The 16181-nt window shown below is 40.4% G+C and overlaps 1 protein-coding gene across 2 annotated transcripts in view; it reads left to right on the forward strand.

Moving 5' to 3' along the window:
• sorl1 (sortilin-related receptor, L(DLR class) A repeats containing) overlaps positions 1–16181 on the forward strand; it is an 82359-nt gene that overhangs the window by 38708 nt on the left and 27470 nt on the right. For both annotated transcript variants that reach the window (XM_065959962.1, XM_020644864.3), the window contains exons 7-16: positions 328–429; positions 1203–1372; positions 3098–3290; positions 3711–3828; positions 10820–10893; positions 11203–11291; positions 11914–12092; positions 12751–12937; positions 14556–14684; positions 15825–15910. In XM_065959962.1, coding sequence (XP_065816034.1) covers positions 328–429; positions 1203–1372; positions 3098–3290; positions 3711–3828; positions 10820–10893; positions 11203–11291; positions 11914–12092; positions 12751–12937; positions 14556–14684; positions 15825–15910 — 1327 coding nt within the window. The remainder of the gene's footprint in view (positions 1–327; positions 430–1202; positions 1373–3097; positions 3291–3710; positions 3829–10819; positions 10894–11202; positions 11292–11913; positions 12093–12750; positions 12938–14555; positions 14685–15824; positions 15911–16181) is intronic.

The following is a 16181-nucleotide window of genomic DNA, read 5'->3' on the forward strand; positions in this document are numbered from 1 at the left end:
GGCTCTGTACAGCTGGGATATTAGGACAGAAAAACATAACCAGGAGAGTCTGAGTAACTGAAGTCTGGAGTCTTTAACCTCACTTATCTGGGGACAGCGCCGTCCAGATGTCTGCTTTGTCATTATCTTTGTCTCTCAGTGTCATGGGATTCTTCTAATAAAGTTCTTTGCCTGTTTGTTTTGGAAGGTTTTCATAAAGAGTGTGTTTTATTTTGAAGTTGGAGCAGCTGAGAAATGTTTCCAGATTGGCTAACTGTGAAATGTTGAAGTGTTTGACATAAATGATGGGCGGCTGACTGAACTGTGCCGTCTCTGTGTCCTCTTCAGAAACTGTTTGGCAGCCATGAACCTTCATCTGTTCAGCTCTGGGTCTCCTACAACCGCCAACCAATGAAAAATGCCAGGTTCATGACCAGACATCCAATCACAGTGAGTCTCTTTTACACACACTGCAGCAATAACTCAGAAATGAAGAGTCTATGAAAGCTTAAGTGATACATTTACAATGAAGTAGGGCTTAATATGCACTAAAAATGTTGTTGTATTGAAAAGTGTTGCATAAAGCAGGACTGTTTTGTATTTTTTAAGACCGAAACTAATTTCAGAGGGAGAGAAAAACAACATCTGATTAAACAGTCATTTTTTCTCTGTGTGGATTTGCAACAACTTTGTACAGACATGACAACATGACCATTGCAGACGTACTGATAGGCCAGTGCTTCTTTTTCCAACATATAACTTCATTAAGAACATTTGAAATTTGAATCGCAAAATCACATTGTGAAATACAATTTAAGTGCAGGTTGGAAACATGGCAACTAGCTCACATCAATGCATCTGTCTTTGTCCTCAGTGCCCAGTTTGTTGTCTGGACACAGAGAGATAGACACATGCATGGAGGTCACAGGATGGAATTTGGACTTGATTCTCTCAAAACATGAAACCTTTACGATCCTGAAAGCTTTCGAGGTTCATGTACCTGCTTTTGGTTGAATGTTCAAGATAAGTTCTCTGAACCCAGCAAACTGCGTCAGAACAGTGTGCTTCTTATTTCTAAAAATATGTGAAACAATCGACTTCTTGGTTTTGCTGGAAGAACCACCTACACCTCCCTGCACAGACTTTGCTTGAGCTCTGATATCCAGTATTTTCTCACTGTGATTGTCAAGATGATTCTCCTCTCTTCTTTCTTTCCCTAACAGGAGTACTACATCGCCGACGCTTCAGAGGACCAGGTGTTTGTGTGTGTGAACCACCTGAACAATGTCACACACCTTTACATCTCGGACACACAGGGCCTGTCCTTCTCTCTGTCATTGGAGAATGTGCTGTACTACAGTCCGGAGGGCTCTGGCAGCAACACACTGATCAGGTAACACACACACACACACACGCATCTGTAGCTAATGTTAATCCAAACTCATTTCCCTGTTGGTTAAGAACAAATTAAAATTCACAACGGCAAGTCTAAAGTTAAGAAAACATTTATAAAACAGTCCAAATGATTTAACACTACTAAACACAGGATCACAGAGTCTGCAGGTAAATCACCTCTGATTGGTTTTGATGAGTCGGGCTAATGTTAGCGGTTCTAGCACTACCAGCGTTCAGTCCTCCTGGCAGGTAAACGTCCACATGCGTGTGCTGACTGGTTTCACATTTCTCCGTTTGATATGCCACTTGAACCTGACACAGCCTTCATCTCTGTTGTCTGGATTGAAATACTGCAGACTGCTCAGCTCCTACGAGATGCTGATTCACATCCAGGGAGTAGAGTGAGGAGAATGTTGTGTCTAAGCATTACAGCTTAGACACAACATTTAACGAGCATTGTGGGCCTACATTAATCATAATAAAAAAAGAATAATTAGTTAAACCAACTTGTAATTCAGGTGCTAACTAGCAGAGTGCAGCGTTGACTAATAACTCACCTCTTTTAGTACAAATGCTGTATTATTTGACCAGTTCAGAAGTTTTGTCACTTTTTGTGTTTTCAGATCCTTCTTTTTAGTTTTAAACAACAAACACCAAAGATTTGATACAAATTGAAACAAAAAGCTTAATTATGTACTCTAATATTATCCACCATCCCTTTTTCTAATAACAAGCCATTTAAAGATTTTATACAATCTTCTAAACAAAATGGTTTCTCAGATTTCTTTCTTTCTTTTCTCAGAAAAACAGAGTCATTGTAATACAGTCAAAAGCTGCAGAAATAGTCGGCTTAGTTTTTAAAACTCCTATTTTTAGGTCATTAATTCCCTTCTGCCTTCATTAAATCAATTCATCGTACCAGGATATAGAATTTATGTGATGTGTACGCACAGGACAATTAAACACAACCACTTATGCAGACATTATAATAAAGCAGCTTCTTTAGCATCCTCAGGAAGTGTCAGGAATGTGTCTATGTCCCATTAAAAACAGCTCATAACTCTGATAATCTAAAGACTCAGCAAACACTGACACATAATGCCGCTGTATCTAATAACAGACAATCTGTTGATGTGACGCTGTCTGACCTGTATTCATTGTTCATCTGCTCTGGTTTTTTAGTTGCTTTGTTGTTTTGGCCGGATCACTGAGTGTTGACTCAGGTGTTTGTCTGCCAATGATGATTCTGTCTGTTTGTGTGACACTATGTCTTCTCTAATGAAATTATCTGTGGATCCTCCCCCCCCGCCGTCTGTTCCTGTGCAGATCTGATCAAACATGTTTTTTTGTTTCTTTGCATACATGCTGATTTCCTGCTCTATTTGGGTTCATAAAGTTCAAATTTGAATTTACCTCACTCTGCGGTGCAAAAATTTGACTCTAACAGCCGGATTTTTAAAATGCTGATGCGAATAATTTGCCTGTATTTGTCCTTCAGTGTTCTTGAACCAAGCTAAAATGAGCATGAAAAGGGATTATGGCGATAACAAAAAGAAGCTCTATGCAAGACATGAATCAGCAAAACCTCTTTAAGCCATATTGAATATGAAATAACTGCACTTTTTTAATAACAGATTTTTTTTTTAATTACATTTAGGAATATACAACCCTATCATCAGCCCCCTGAGCCTGGTGATAATGACATTTCTACTCTGTCTTTCAGGTACTTTGCCAATGAGCCTTTTGCAGATCTTCACAGAGTGGAGGGACTACGAGGAGTCTTCATCGCCACTCTCAACAACGGCTCAGTCAGCGAGGACAACATGCGCTCCGTCATCACGTTTGACAAAGGAGGGACATGGGAGCTGCTGCAGCCGCCCGCTGCAGACAGCCTGGGGGGATCTGTGGACTGCCAGGTACGCCTACACTCTTCAATAATGTCTGTTTGCATGCAGAAGAAATTGCTTCCTTATTGTCACCCATTATTTTCAATGGTTGATATGATTTCATTGGTTATTTTTGTGGTCATATCTGTTAACGCGGTATGTTTGCTCTGATGCTGATGTTTTTACTCAGCTGTGCAGCCAAAGAAAGTGCACGACCTCTTCTCAAAAACAATGTGGGGTTTCTGTAGAGAGGAATATGGCTCAGTTTGGTTTCTGTCTTGGGAAGAAAAAAACGTTGTTCCATTGCTGCGTCTGCTGCACATGTGCTGACCTGCTCACACAGTCGGTTGAAAGAAAAATATGTCTGACTGATTATTAATTTAGCAGGAAGCGCTAAAAGACAAGTGAGAAATGTGAAAAACCTAAAAGAAGCTCCCCTCTCTGTTTCAGCTCAGTAAAGGTTGCTCTCTGCACTTGGCTCAGCGCTGGAGTCAGCTGTTCAACATCCAGCTGAGGAGGATGCCCATTCTATCCAAAGACTCTGCCCCGGGACTCATCATGGCCACAGGTGGGACTACAAGCAGCAACACCAGGGGACCCATAAACACCTCTTTTCAAACCTCAAATCATTCAGTTCTCATTCATTTGTAAAGGATAAAGATATGGAGAGAAATGCAGCATTGAAACAAATCAAAATAACACAATAGATTAATGATAGCTCTCTTTTTTTGCACTCTGACCTGAACTGGTTTGAGATCACCATCCTTATTTAAACATGAAACAAAAATGCTTCGATCTTGAGGTCGTGCTGTAAATAATTCTACATGTTTGGTGAAAATACACAAAGAGGAAATGAGCAAATTCAGAATACACTTTGCGGACTAGAAGCATTGGACAATTTTGACATTGTCTTGTTTTCCTGTTGAACATTGTAAACAGTGTTCATCTCACCTCCATGGCAGAGAACACTAACTTAGTGTAGTTTATAAAACGTGATACAGAGTGTCATAGAGATCTCCCTCAATGAATTTGACGGGTTTTGAGTCCAGGGACTGGAGTTTGGAAGCAGCAGCATGTTTTCAGGTTATATCATTTCATCAAGGACTGATAGAAATACTGTTTCAATGAGACGTCTCCCGTTCCTGTAAAACCATCTGATATTGCTTGCCTGGAGGCGAGGAAGGGGGGTGGGGTCTAGGGAGAAGGGGCATCTGGTATTAAGTAAGCCTCCGATGTAATAGTTCCAAGATATCCAAGATGGCAGGTGAAGCAGAGTCCAATGGTAAAATTATAGTTTGTTCATTTATATCAATGCTATGTGGAATTTGACGTATTCACAGTATCAACAAAAGAATGGTTAAAGAGCAGCTTCATTACATGCATAAACATTACACCTGTGGAGATATAAAGTAGGCATCATTACCCTATTCTGCACAGATCTGCTGCAGAATTTTCTGCTGCATTCACACATCCACTCACCCTGATTTTAGCTGAATTTCGGGGGAGGGGGGGATTTTGCCATTTGCATACACATACATTCTTTTTGGGGGGGGGGATGAATTAAATGCCTCTGATAGAACTGACAAAGAGTATACTATTAGAACTCAAAATCCTCTTAACACAAATGTTTTACAGTCAGGGACGACTCCATATGAGCACCAGACTCTCTTTGGCCTAATTTGAATCCACACTGTGCACAGAGGACAGGCACAAAAAGTATTTTTTAGGCAAAATAATTGAGTGAAATTTCAGAGATTTGCATCACAGATGGTGTCTGTAAACTTTTTTTTAACCGTCCTCAATCAGTTTCATCTCTTCCCTACAGTCCTCTCTACTTCTTAATATCCCTGAAACAAACAAACAGAAAAAGTCTTGTGTTTTTTTTAAATTTCACCATGTTGGCAGGACTTTGTCTGTCTGAGTGTCTCTTAGTCATGGCCGATGAAGGGATTGTGGGGGCCATCTGTCGGAGGGTGAACTCACTGTCAGAGCTGGAGCCAGGCGAGCTCAGGCAACTTCCTTTTGTTCTGATTAGCAGATAAGTTTGCTCTACACAGGAAACAAGCGATACAAACGCACAATTGTTCCTCTGTGGTAACGAGCTGAGCTTCCTCTCTTTCTTTCTCAGTAAATATACACTTCCTGTATAGCCCTTAGCACAGGAAGGGTATGCTATTTTCAACCTGCAGAGAAGGTGCTGAAACTGTCTGCTTCAGTGTGTTGGTGTTTTAAGGTTTGATGTTTCATGAGCCATACCGATCACCCCTCCCCAATGGTTATCTGATCCTGCTAGTTTACCATCAATATGTTGAATACCTTTAATAATAATTATTGTTATTTAAAGGCACCTTTCAAAGCACTCAAGCCGATATGGGATTTTTGTGTCCGATACCGATATTGATATTGGTGAGAGAAAAAATCTGATACCGATATATCGGCCGATATCTTTCTGAGCTCTATCTTCGATCTGTAGAGAATGATAGATATAGATATACACATTTATTGTGTTGATCCCTCAAATGCACTTCATCAAACACTTGTGATATATAATGAGGAAAAGATGGTGACTCAGCTGGAAAGTAACTGCTCACATCCAGCATCACCACTTGACACCGCTTGAGAGCGATGATGCTTGTTGTAATCCATACAGCGCCCTCTGCAGGTGAAAGAAACTGCTAGTTTTATACAATGAAACTCAAATTAAATGCTATTTGATTGCTGAATGAATCTATTAATATCAGTGCATATCTGCGATAAAATGAGCAGATACCGATAGTCACTGGATATGCTAATATCGGCCAATATAATCGGCTGGCCGATTAATTGGTCGTGCTCTGATAAAAACAACAAAGTAACAATGCATGGATAAAATTAAACATTAAACGACAAATTTAAAGTGTATAAAAATCATGTAGAGGATTAATGAGACAGGATGGAGAATGAACAGAACATGGCAGTTTAAAAAGATGTGTTTTTAGATTAGATTTATAAATGGAGAGAGAGTCATTATTATGGAGGCGGGCGGGTGGTGCAGTGAGTTGAATGGAAGAAGAAGACCTGAGAGTGCAGGTGTGTTTGTATGCAGGAGTTCAGAGAGGTAAAGCGGAGTGAGGTTATGGATGATCTTAAAGCTGAGGAGCAGAATCTTGAAGTCAATGCGGTGTTTAACTGTGAGCCGATGAAGCTGCTGACTGACAGCAGTGATGTGATTAATGGAGGAGGATCTGGAGATGATACGAGCAGAAGAGTTCTGGACCAGTTGAAGAAGTTTGTGGGTTTGGACTTTACTGCCGATAGATACCTGTTCAGAGTCTCAAATGAAAAGAGAATGAAAGAAATGTGAAAGTAATATTTAAAATATATAATTTATTTTAAACAAATTCAGAGGCAGAAAAGTTTTCCTGATCACTGGAAAGTTTATGCATGTTATCTCCATTATTTAAATACTGCAGCACAGTTACCACCAACTCCTAACAGACTGTAAGGTTTCCACTGCGTGTGGCTATTAGCACCTGTTTTTATGAATCAGAGATTTTTGCATTGACACCGTTTTCCACTCTGGGGCCACGTTTTCCCAGACAACTGCATAATGGCTCATTAAAATACGCTCGGCAGCACTGACCCACGTGGATGCTGTTTGCTCTGCTGCACAGTTACGGGGCTTTGCGTATGTTTTTTGTGAATCACAAAAAGTCTGTTTATCAGGCAAAAAAGCTGTGCAATCCTTTTGTGGATCAGGCCCCTCAGAGTGAAGTGGAAACAGTTCCTGTGCTCCGTTACTGAAGCCGAGTTTCTGCCTCTAGTCTCAGCCTCCTCACTTGTTTACAGCCGATGAAAAGCATTGATTTGTTGATACTCTTCAGTGTCTAGGAGACTGCTTCCCCTGCAACCAGCCAGTCCCTCTAATTAAATTCTTATTAGATAATGGGCATAGGGAGAAAGTGAGAGAGGGGGCAGAGCAAGAGAGAGTGAGAGAGTAGAGGGAGGGCTGGCAATTGCCGGCGCCATTCTTTCGTTATCGCTCTCAAGCAGATGGGATAATTACTGCTGCTGCACCCAGCGGGCACACGGCGGGTCAAACACACACTCATGAATACAGGCAGACACACACACACACACACACACACACACACACACACACACACACACACACACACACACACACACCTCAAACACAGGACTCTGACATGTTTACATAAACAACAGCCTGAATCAACTGCTCATATATTCCTACACACACTTGACCAAGATGTCACATGAAAATCACGATCACAGTGTTCAACAAGTGGCACACATTTATTATTTATATATACTGTACATGTATCATTAATCATTATTTAATACTGTGTATCAGGAAGCCCTGTTAGGTGTGATTCAACATAAACTACCATTCAGACAATAATATGAAACAGATATGTGATGAACTGTTTGGGATGTAAAAACAGTAAAAACATATCAGACTGAACTTCACAGATGAAACATTAGGATAACCAACAATTCTACAATTCACTTAGCAGACGCTTTTATCCAAAGCGACGTACATCAGAGAGTAAGTACAACACAAGCAAGGATCTAGAAAAAAAGGGAACAATGTCAGTAAGAGCAAACAATCAGCTTTGAGTCTGATTGGACACACAGGTGCTGACAGGAAGGGACCAGAGGCAAAGCACAACATTGAGGGCAGTTCTTGAGAGCTCTAATCAGTATAGAAACCATCTTATAAGTCGTCATTATCAAACAAAAACCATCATCACAACCATCATCATCATCAATAATATGGAGACCATCATCATTAAGTTAGTAGGTATTCATGAAAGAGCTGGGTCTTTAGCTTTTTCTTAAAGGTGCAGAGGGACTGGAGTTTGGAAGTTCATTCCACCACCGGGGTGCAACAGAGGAGAAGAGTCTAGTCAGAGACTTAGGACCCTGTTGTGAATGTTGGATCAGACGCCTTTCATTGGCAGAGCGTAGTGGGCGGGAGGGAGTGTAGACCTGGATGAGAGCATTAAAGTAAGGAGGAGCTGTTTTTGTTGCTGTTTTGTAAGCGAGCAGCAGAGTTTTAAATTTGAAAGCAAAGCATGGAAAAAAAAGAAGTCATGACATCATACCAAAGCATGCAAAGTGCAGATAAATACAAGAGCCCTTGAGGAGAAAGGAAACACGATACTTCAAACCTGAAAAACAAAGAACATACAACAAGTTAGCTGAACTGTTGTGGTTTAAAGATTGATGGTTCAATTCAGATGAATGAACAAAAAAAAAAGCATGTGTTTACTTATGAGCCTTCAAAAAGAACCATTGAATCCAAACATCATTATTTACACAGCGCCAATTCATAACAAGTGTTACCTCGAGACGCTTTACAAAAAGAGCAGATGGCATAATATGGAGGAAGGATTCCTCATTTGTATTCCTCGCGTTCCTGTTGTCCACACTTCCTCCCCACAGGAGGTGGAGGTGGGAGCAGGCCGTGCATGAATGAGGACGGCGGTGGTTGTGGAGGAAGGACACATATCTCATTTGTCTTTGTTTCCATTTCTCCATCGCTCATTATTTTAGTTTGTTATCCTCTTGTCTCAAGTTTCATGCTCCTCAACTTGTTGAAAAATAGAAATGGAAAAAAAAAACATGAACTGACAGTCTTATAAGATGTTGAACTTTTGCAATCCTACAAGTCCTGTCGTTACATATACATATGAGTGTATATCTTAAAAGATGAACATAACACAACCTGAACATGTTTTCCTCCAGTGTTTTAAGTTTTGACTTGAGTGAATTGAAGCTTGGGATCGACCCCTCTGTGTCCGCTCTCTAAAGCTTTCAGTGATGCTGCCTGTGATCAGAGTGTAAATAGTGATGCTTTGCTACTCTATATATCTCTGGAAAACACTTTTAAAGTAACCGCATGTGTTGATAGAGGCTGTGAGCCTGTGTAGGAACATTTGGTTTTATAGTCTGGAGTCTCTGGCTGTCTGTCTGATGATGTTTAATGAGTGTCATTAACCCGTTTTTTACACAGAGATGGGGTGTAATTCATTTCGGAGGCATTCTTACAGCCCTCGACGGAGACGCTACAACTGTTCCCCCGTCTTTTTAATCTCTGTTTCTGGAAGCCGTTCACCCTTAAAGATTTGATTCATACGATTGACTTATGCGTTTACAAGCAGGCGTCCGTTTGCTGCAGATGTAGATCCTGCTGCTGATCAGCCCATCAATTGTTCTTTAAGGATCGGAGGAAGCCATGCTCTAAATCTTAGTTTAGCGTGTTTGAATGTTCCACCATCAGGTCGACACTTTGTCATTATTTCACGTTTTATGGCATTGAGTAAGTGTGCAGGCTCTTCTTCTTGGTGCAAAGAAATCCACTTCGATGATCCTTTGACCTTTCCTCTGGCTCCCTAACTCACGGCATCTATCCAGCAAGACATCGCAATATCTGCTGGATGCATTTGTTCTCCATTAAGTGCACACATTGGTGTTCCAGTGTGCGATAGAACAGAATAGAAGTTTATTTATAAAGCACATTTCATTACAGGTAAGCTCAATGTGCTTTACATTGAAGATTTAAAAAAAAAAAACGAAAAACATAAGAATACGAGAGACAAAATAGCTGTCAACAATCATGAAAATGATTCAAAAATCAGATTATGGACAACAACAGTACCAAAACAAAACACTTACACATACCCACATATACACCCAAGAGTAATGACTTGCTTGGTGGAAAAGGGGTATAATATGTCCTCTTTAAAACCAGTCAGTAAAGGAAGCAGATGCTTCATTAAAATGTACACTTTTTCAAATGACTGGTTCACAACAGATAAAGCTCTGTGGTCTGTTTCACCAGTTCGGTAGAAGTTCAGTCTGAAGTCAGGGTGTCAAATCCACACTTAACTTAGTGCTTGAGAGAACAGATAGGTTTTGAGTTTGGCTTTGAAAGTAGAGATAGTTGTAACAGTAACTGAAGGCCCCCTCACCGCGATGATTTGCAATAAAATGAATGATAAAGATCAATACATTTCACAAGAGTCTTGCACCATATAGTATCATGAAAAACATCCCTCAACACTGCCATGCTTACAAAACAAAAACGTTACACATCTCTGCAATATCATACTTACCTCTGCTTATGCAACCGCGAGCGCTAAGAATCATTGCAATCTTTTGACCTCTTATTTTGACACTCCAGAAACACTGCAGGATTAATAAGAAGGCTGGGGCTCTGTTCTGCATGTTTTATTTCTTTGTGAATAGCCTGAGTAGATCATTCTTGGTGTTCTGCATTCTCCGTTTTAAGATGTTTAAAGTCACTTTTTATGCAAGGGCTGTTCATGAAATTCTTGTCCTGGAAATGTCTCAACAATGTACAGTTAGGTTATTATCTGTGAGTGCATAGAAAGGTCACATGCATGCAAGGAACTGAATGCTTTGGTTTGACTTCTTGGGTTACAAGTTTTTCCATTATGTGAAAGCTAAAGCAGTGGTTAAATGCTGTCTGTAATGAGGGAAAACCCCCTGTAATGTGTGCGTTTAAAAGCCTTTCTGTCCTCTGATTGCAGGATCTGTAGGCAGGAACTTGGCCAACAAGCCCAATGTGTACGTATCCAGCAGCGCCGGAGCCCGCTGGAAGGAGGTCAGTCCAAAATCTGACACAAGATGACAAGAAAAACACAGCTTGTAAAACTGAGTCACAATCAATTCATCGTCTACAGACATTTCTGAGCTAACTGTATATTTATCCTGGCTGTATGGACCTTTATGCTCTTTTTGCTACGGCTCACCTTTTTCTATGCTTAGCATCTAAAAAGAGCAAAACCAGAGCATCGATACAGTTTAGATTGAACCACCTCTAGAATCCTGTTTCAAGAGCTGTATGTAGAGCTAAATGACCTGTTTGCTTTTTGCCCCTGATAGTTCCTTTACGATGCTTTTTGTTGTGCAGGCTCTTGCAGGCCCTTACTTCTTCACATGGGGAGACCACGGCGGCATCCTGATGGCCATCCCACAGGGAGGAGCCACAACACACCTCAAGTGAGTCCAAATGACCTGAACAAATGCTCCTCCAGGACAACAATAACAATCACTTTATAGCTGTCTATACTCTAGCTATCCTTCTGTTGGTTCCTCCGAAATGAACATTTTCAAACATTAGACCTGGAGACGCTGTTTTTATGACTTGAAGCACCTCACAGTGTGCAAATAAAGAAAAATATATTGATGTATGTCCTCTTAGGGCTTCTGTATTTTGGTGTTCTGACTCAACAGGTTTGCCTTATTTGATTATTGAGCTCAGACAAATCCTTAAGGATATATTTAAATCATATGTTAATTATTTCAACATGCTTCTCTTTGTTTTTAATGGTGTCTTTTAACCCCCCTACACTATTAATGCATCACACTGAAATCAAATCAATCAATTTTTTATAACTCAGTTATATTCCAATTTATATTGCTGGTAAACGTCCATATGACCATCTTAAACTGTTGTTTTTTTTAAGCATCTTCCTTCCTGCATGAAAAAAAATTTCTGGGGACTGAATTAAGCAAGAGAACACATACATGCAAAAAGACCAACAAAACCCATGAGAAACAGCTAAAATCTGTTCTTGCTTTCTATAAAAGACAGGTTACATTCTGTCCGTGTCCCCTGCAGGTTCAGCACTAATGAAGGCGAGACGTGGACGGACTTCAAGTTCTCCGACAGGGAGGTGTTTGTGTACCAGCTGCTGACTGAACCTGGGGAGAAGAGCACCATCTTCACCATCTTCGGCTCCTACGCTGACCAGAGACACAGCTGGCTCATCCTGCAGGTCAACACCTCCGACGTCCTAGGTAGGTTGGAATGTCAGAGGAAAGAGAGCATCAACAGCGGCCATCAGCTATTTATAAGATCACACCACAGCCTGAATCAGTCATGGACGTAGTCACCCGTTGGTTTCTGAAGCTGAATGATCGCCGTTGACATGTTGGAAATTCTATCTCTGAATTTTAATCGATCTAAAAACAGGCAAAGAAGTGGAGCTGAGGCGAGCCTTCAGCCTCCTGACAGCTACAACATGATCACCTGTCAGTCAACTCAGCCATCCCCCTTGTTATGCTAATGTGTGCATAACTCTTAGCCCATGTATAGTTTTTTCCAATACAGAATTAAGCTCTAGAGACCGACTTTTCAACGTGTCTGTTAACATGTTTATTTTATTGTAAAAAAAATTAATATCGGACATAATGGGGGTTCCTTGGCTTTTGCATACAGCCTCAAGTGGACATTTGAGGAACTGCAGCTTTTTGCACTTCTGCATTGGCTCTTGTTTTTGAACACCAGTGGTTGTGTTTTAGTTTAAACTTGAATGAAAGTAAACTTGCAGCTTTTATTTTTTTAATTTCAGCTCCCTTAAAAGATCTCAATGCACAAAATAATTTGAAAAGTAACTCTAAGTTAATTATTAATGTCAGATATCTAAAGCATTTTCTTCTTTTGGTTTTCCTTCAGGTGTGCCGTGTTCAGAGGCCGACTACAAGCGCTGGTCCCCGTCAGACGAGCACGGTAACGACTGTTTGCTGGGCAGAGAGATAACGTTTAAGAGACGAGCTCCTCACGCTACGTGTTTTAACGGAGAGGACTTCGACCGGCCAGTCACCATCTCTAACTGCTCCTGCACCCGGCAGGACTACGAGTGGTGAGAGACACACTGATGCACAAGACATCCACATATGTCACATATACATAGGTCATAAATGCTTTTTGTTGTTGTCTTGGTTGTTTGATGATAAGTGTTCAATGGGACATATTTTGAATAATCCACTTTTCCATTGTTTTTTAACATATATTCGGGTAACCCTGATGACCCTTCCTGTCCTTTGTTTGTGGTCTGAACAAATCTTAAAAAATGAGAAAAATGCTCCGTTTCAAATGTGCTCTCCTCCGTCACAGTGGGATTCTGGTAAACCAAAGCACAGCACAGATGTTTCATTTAGACCACAGGGGACTGTTTTAAAAGGTGGAAAAGGGGTATAATATGTCCTCTTTAAAACCAGTCAGTAAAGGAAGCAGATGTTTCATTAAAATGTACACTTTTTCAAATGACTGGTTCACAACAGATAAAGCTCTGTGGTCTGTTTCACCAGTTCAGTAGAAGTTCAGTCTGAAGTCAGGGTGTCAAATCCACACTTAACTTAGTTGTGCCATTGATTGGTTACCATGGTGACGTATGGTTCAACTTGAAGGGTAGCGTGAGAGTCCATACTAACCAATATATTGGATACCCCTTGACTTCATGTGACCAATCAGTGAGCAGCATTTTTCTTATTTCAGTGTGGGGGAACAAGGGGCTGACAAACTTTAAACCACAGCAGTCGAGATTTGCCCTTTCAGGGAAACCTCCCTGAAAGGGCCCCATCTGACAGCCCTCCCTCTTGTTGCCCTGCTAAGTGTGGCATGCATTTTTGCTTTGAACATTAACATGTTCAATGAAAGTCACCAAAGGAAAATGAAAATGAATTATCTGTCTGGCAGAGAAAGCGACAGACGAGTAAATGTCGGGAAACGGGCAGACAAAATGGTGATGAACACTAGCTGGAGGGGCCCCAAATGATTTGTTGCCTAGGGCCCCAACGGACTCTAGAATCACCACTGACTAGAAGTGATAACGAGCGTGCTTTAATAGAGTTGTGGGACGTATTTTCTTGTAATTATGGTTCATTTTTTTTAAAGAACTCTGGAAACAGCTCCCCAAAGCCTGATTTGATGAAACTGGTTCTACCCGGGGATTTCCTGCTATTTTAGAGGTTTCCCATGAGACCAATATCATCATGCCTTCTTTGTCTGCTGAAATAATTTGCACTAATGTTTTTGATATAGTATTTATGGACATGGTAGAATCACCCCAAGATAGTAATTAAAGACCAACTCAGTTCTTTTTTTGTAATTACTAGAGGTCCCCAGGTTGACATTAGTCCCGTGTAAATGAGAATAACTTGAACATAAAAGTTAGATTTAAAAATCTTTGATCAGTAGCTCCAGTGTGAGTAAGATTTCTTTCATATGAGGAGGTAGATGCAGCTGTGTGCCTGACTCTTAATTAAATCCACTTCTGACAGACCACGACGTCAGATTCAGCCGTTGCTGCACATTTTTTAACGCTCCTGGAGCTCCCATCACAGCTCATAATGAGCCTGTTTTAAAATGCACGTCAGGTGCCGCCGTTAATCACCAGGGCAGAAGCTAACCGGCTTGTTTTTCTTTCTTCCCTTTCCCCACCTGTCTTTCTCCCTCCTCCTTCCTCTTTCTCCTCTCAGTGACTACGGCTTCAAGCTGAGTGAAGACTTGTCTCTGCAGGTGTGTGTGCCTGACCCTGAGTTTGTAGGTGACCTTTACGCTCCTCCAGTGCCGTGTCCTGTCGGCACCACGTACCGCCGCAGCAAAGGGTGAGCTGTTACTCCCTGACATCATATTTCAAAAAAATGTGCAACCTGAGATTCTGCCTGGTTTATTAGCATAATGTTGGCATCTGCTGCATTCATTTTTCATCCAGTTTTATTCACCATTTGCCCAGTTTTCTTGAATATATTCAAGTCATGGGCATCTCTTAATTGCCATGTTTAATGACCAGATGGGCTCTAAATCAGCCTCATGCCCCCAATATTAAATAACTTTTAAGTTTAAACTACAGTCTTTGCTACTTAGCTTTTAGGCCTTGTAGAAACTGAAGGATAAAACGCCTTTTTAACAAGCTGTGTCTGAGGGTTAATGAAGATGACTGGATTGTTAGTAACTCTGTAAGAAGTCTCTGCTATTAAAGGAACAGCAGTTTACAGAGTCAAAGTACCAGATGAGGATTGATATATATCAATATATAAAAGTCTTGCAGAAAGTATAGCTGAATCAAAACTTACAAAGAGATGTCTTCACCTAAAGATGGAGTTGTTAAATCAATACAGCTAGTATGCAAGTGACCAGTTTTAAAGGGTAGTTTGGTATAGGAATGTTTTTTATTTTATTTTCCAAAAGCTATGCTAAGTAAACGCATAAACATTCATGCTTGAGTAAAACAAGTCACTATAAGTTACTTCACTTCTGCTACCAGATCATTCAAGCAGTATGAAGGAGGTTTAAAGTAGGATTATTTGTGTTCTAAAGTTGGTTAAATCTATATTTTATGGACAATACAAAATAAAAAAAACATGTCTTCCTGAGGAGAGTTCAAATGTAAAGATATAGCATCATTTTAGTTTTATTTATTTCTGTCATAAAACTGCAGAGCTGTTCAAAGTTAAAAAAAAAAAAGTCAGACTGAAACCTGAACTGGAAGTGAAGAATTTCATTTTCTTGTTTTTTAAATGTTTCTGTTCCTTCTTTTTCTTTTGAACCTTTAAAGTCTTTTTTGTCACATTTTTGCACTTTTTTTCTGTCTCTTCTAATTTAAAAAGCTGACTTCAGCTGAGAATCCCCCTTTCTCTTTGATTTGTCACTGCTACGGTGATAAAGTCATGTTGCTGTGATCAGATGTTTAATGTTAGAGCACCACCTAGTGGTCTAACTGAGTACCCGTCCTGTTCCTCTTGCAGCTACAGGAAGGTACCAGGCGACAGCTGCAGTGGAGGAGATGTGGAGTCCAGACTGGACGGAGAGATGCTGCCATGTCCGGTCGGAGGTAAACCTGCGACCATCAGATGATCCCTACAGTTATGAATGTGTCTGAAAATAAGATCTGGAAGATACATCATACCTTTTATATAGCAGAGTATTTTTAAAGAAACATCAATATAATTAACTGAACTAGTTAAAGTCTCTAGACCAATATGATTTATTCTAAGCTTAGTTTAGTAGACAGGTTAGTACAGACATATTATTAGAGTAGACTAAACCCACAGTAAGCATGGGAAAACTGTTCAATGTGTGTCTGAGGGGACAAAAGCTAAATT

The sequence above is a fragment of the Labrus bergylta genome, chromosome 11 (genome assembly GCF_963930695.1).
Source record: "Labrus bergylta chromosome 11, fLabBer1.1, whole genome shotgun sequence".
NCBI classification, from domain to species: Eukaryota; Metazoa; Chordata; class Actinopteri; order Labriformes; family Labridae; genus Labrus; species Labrus bergylta.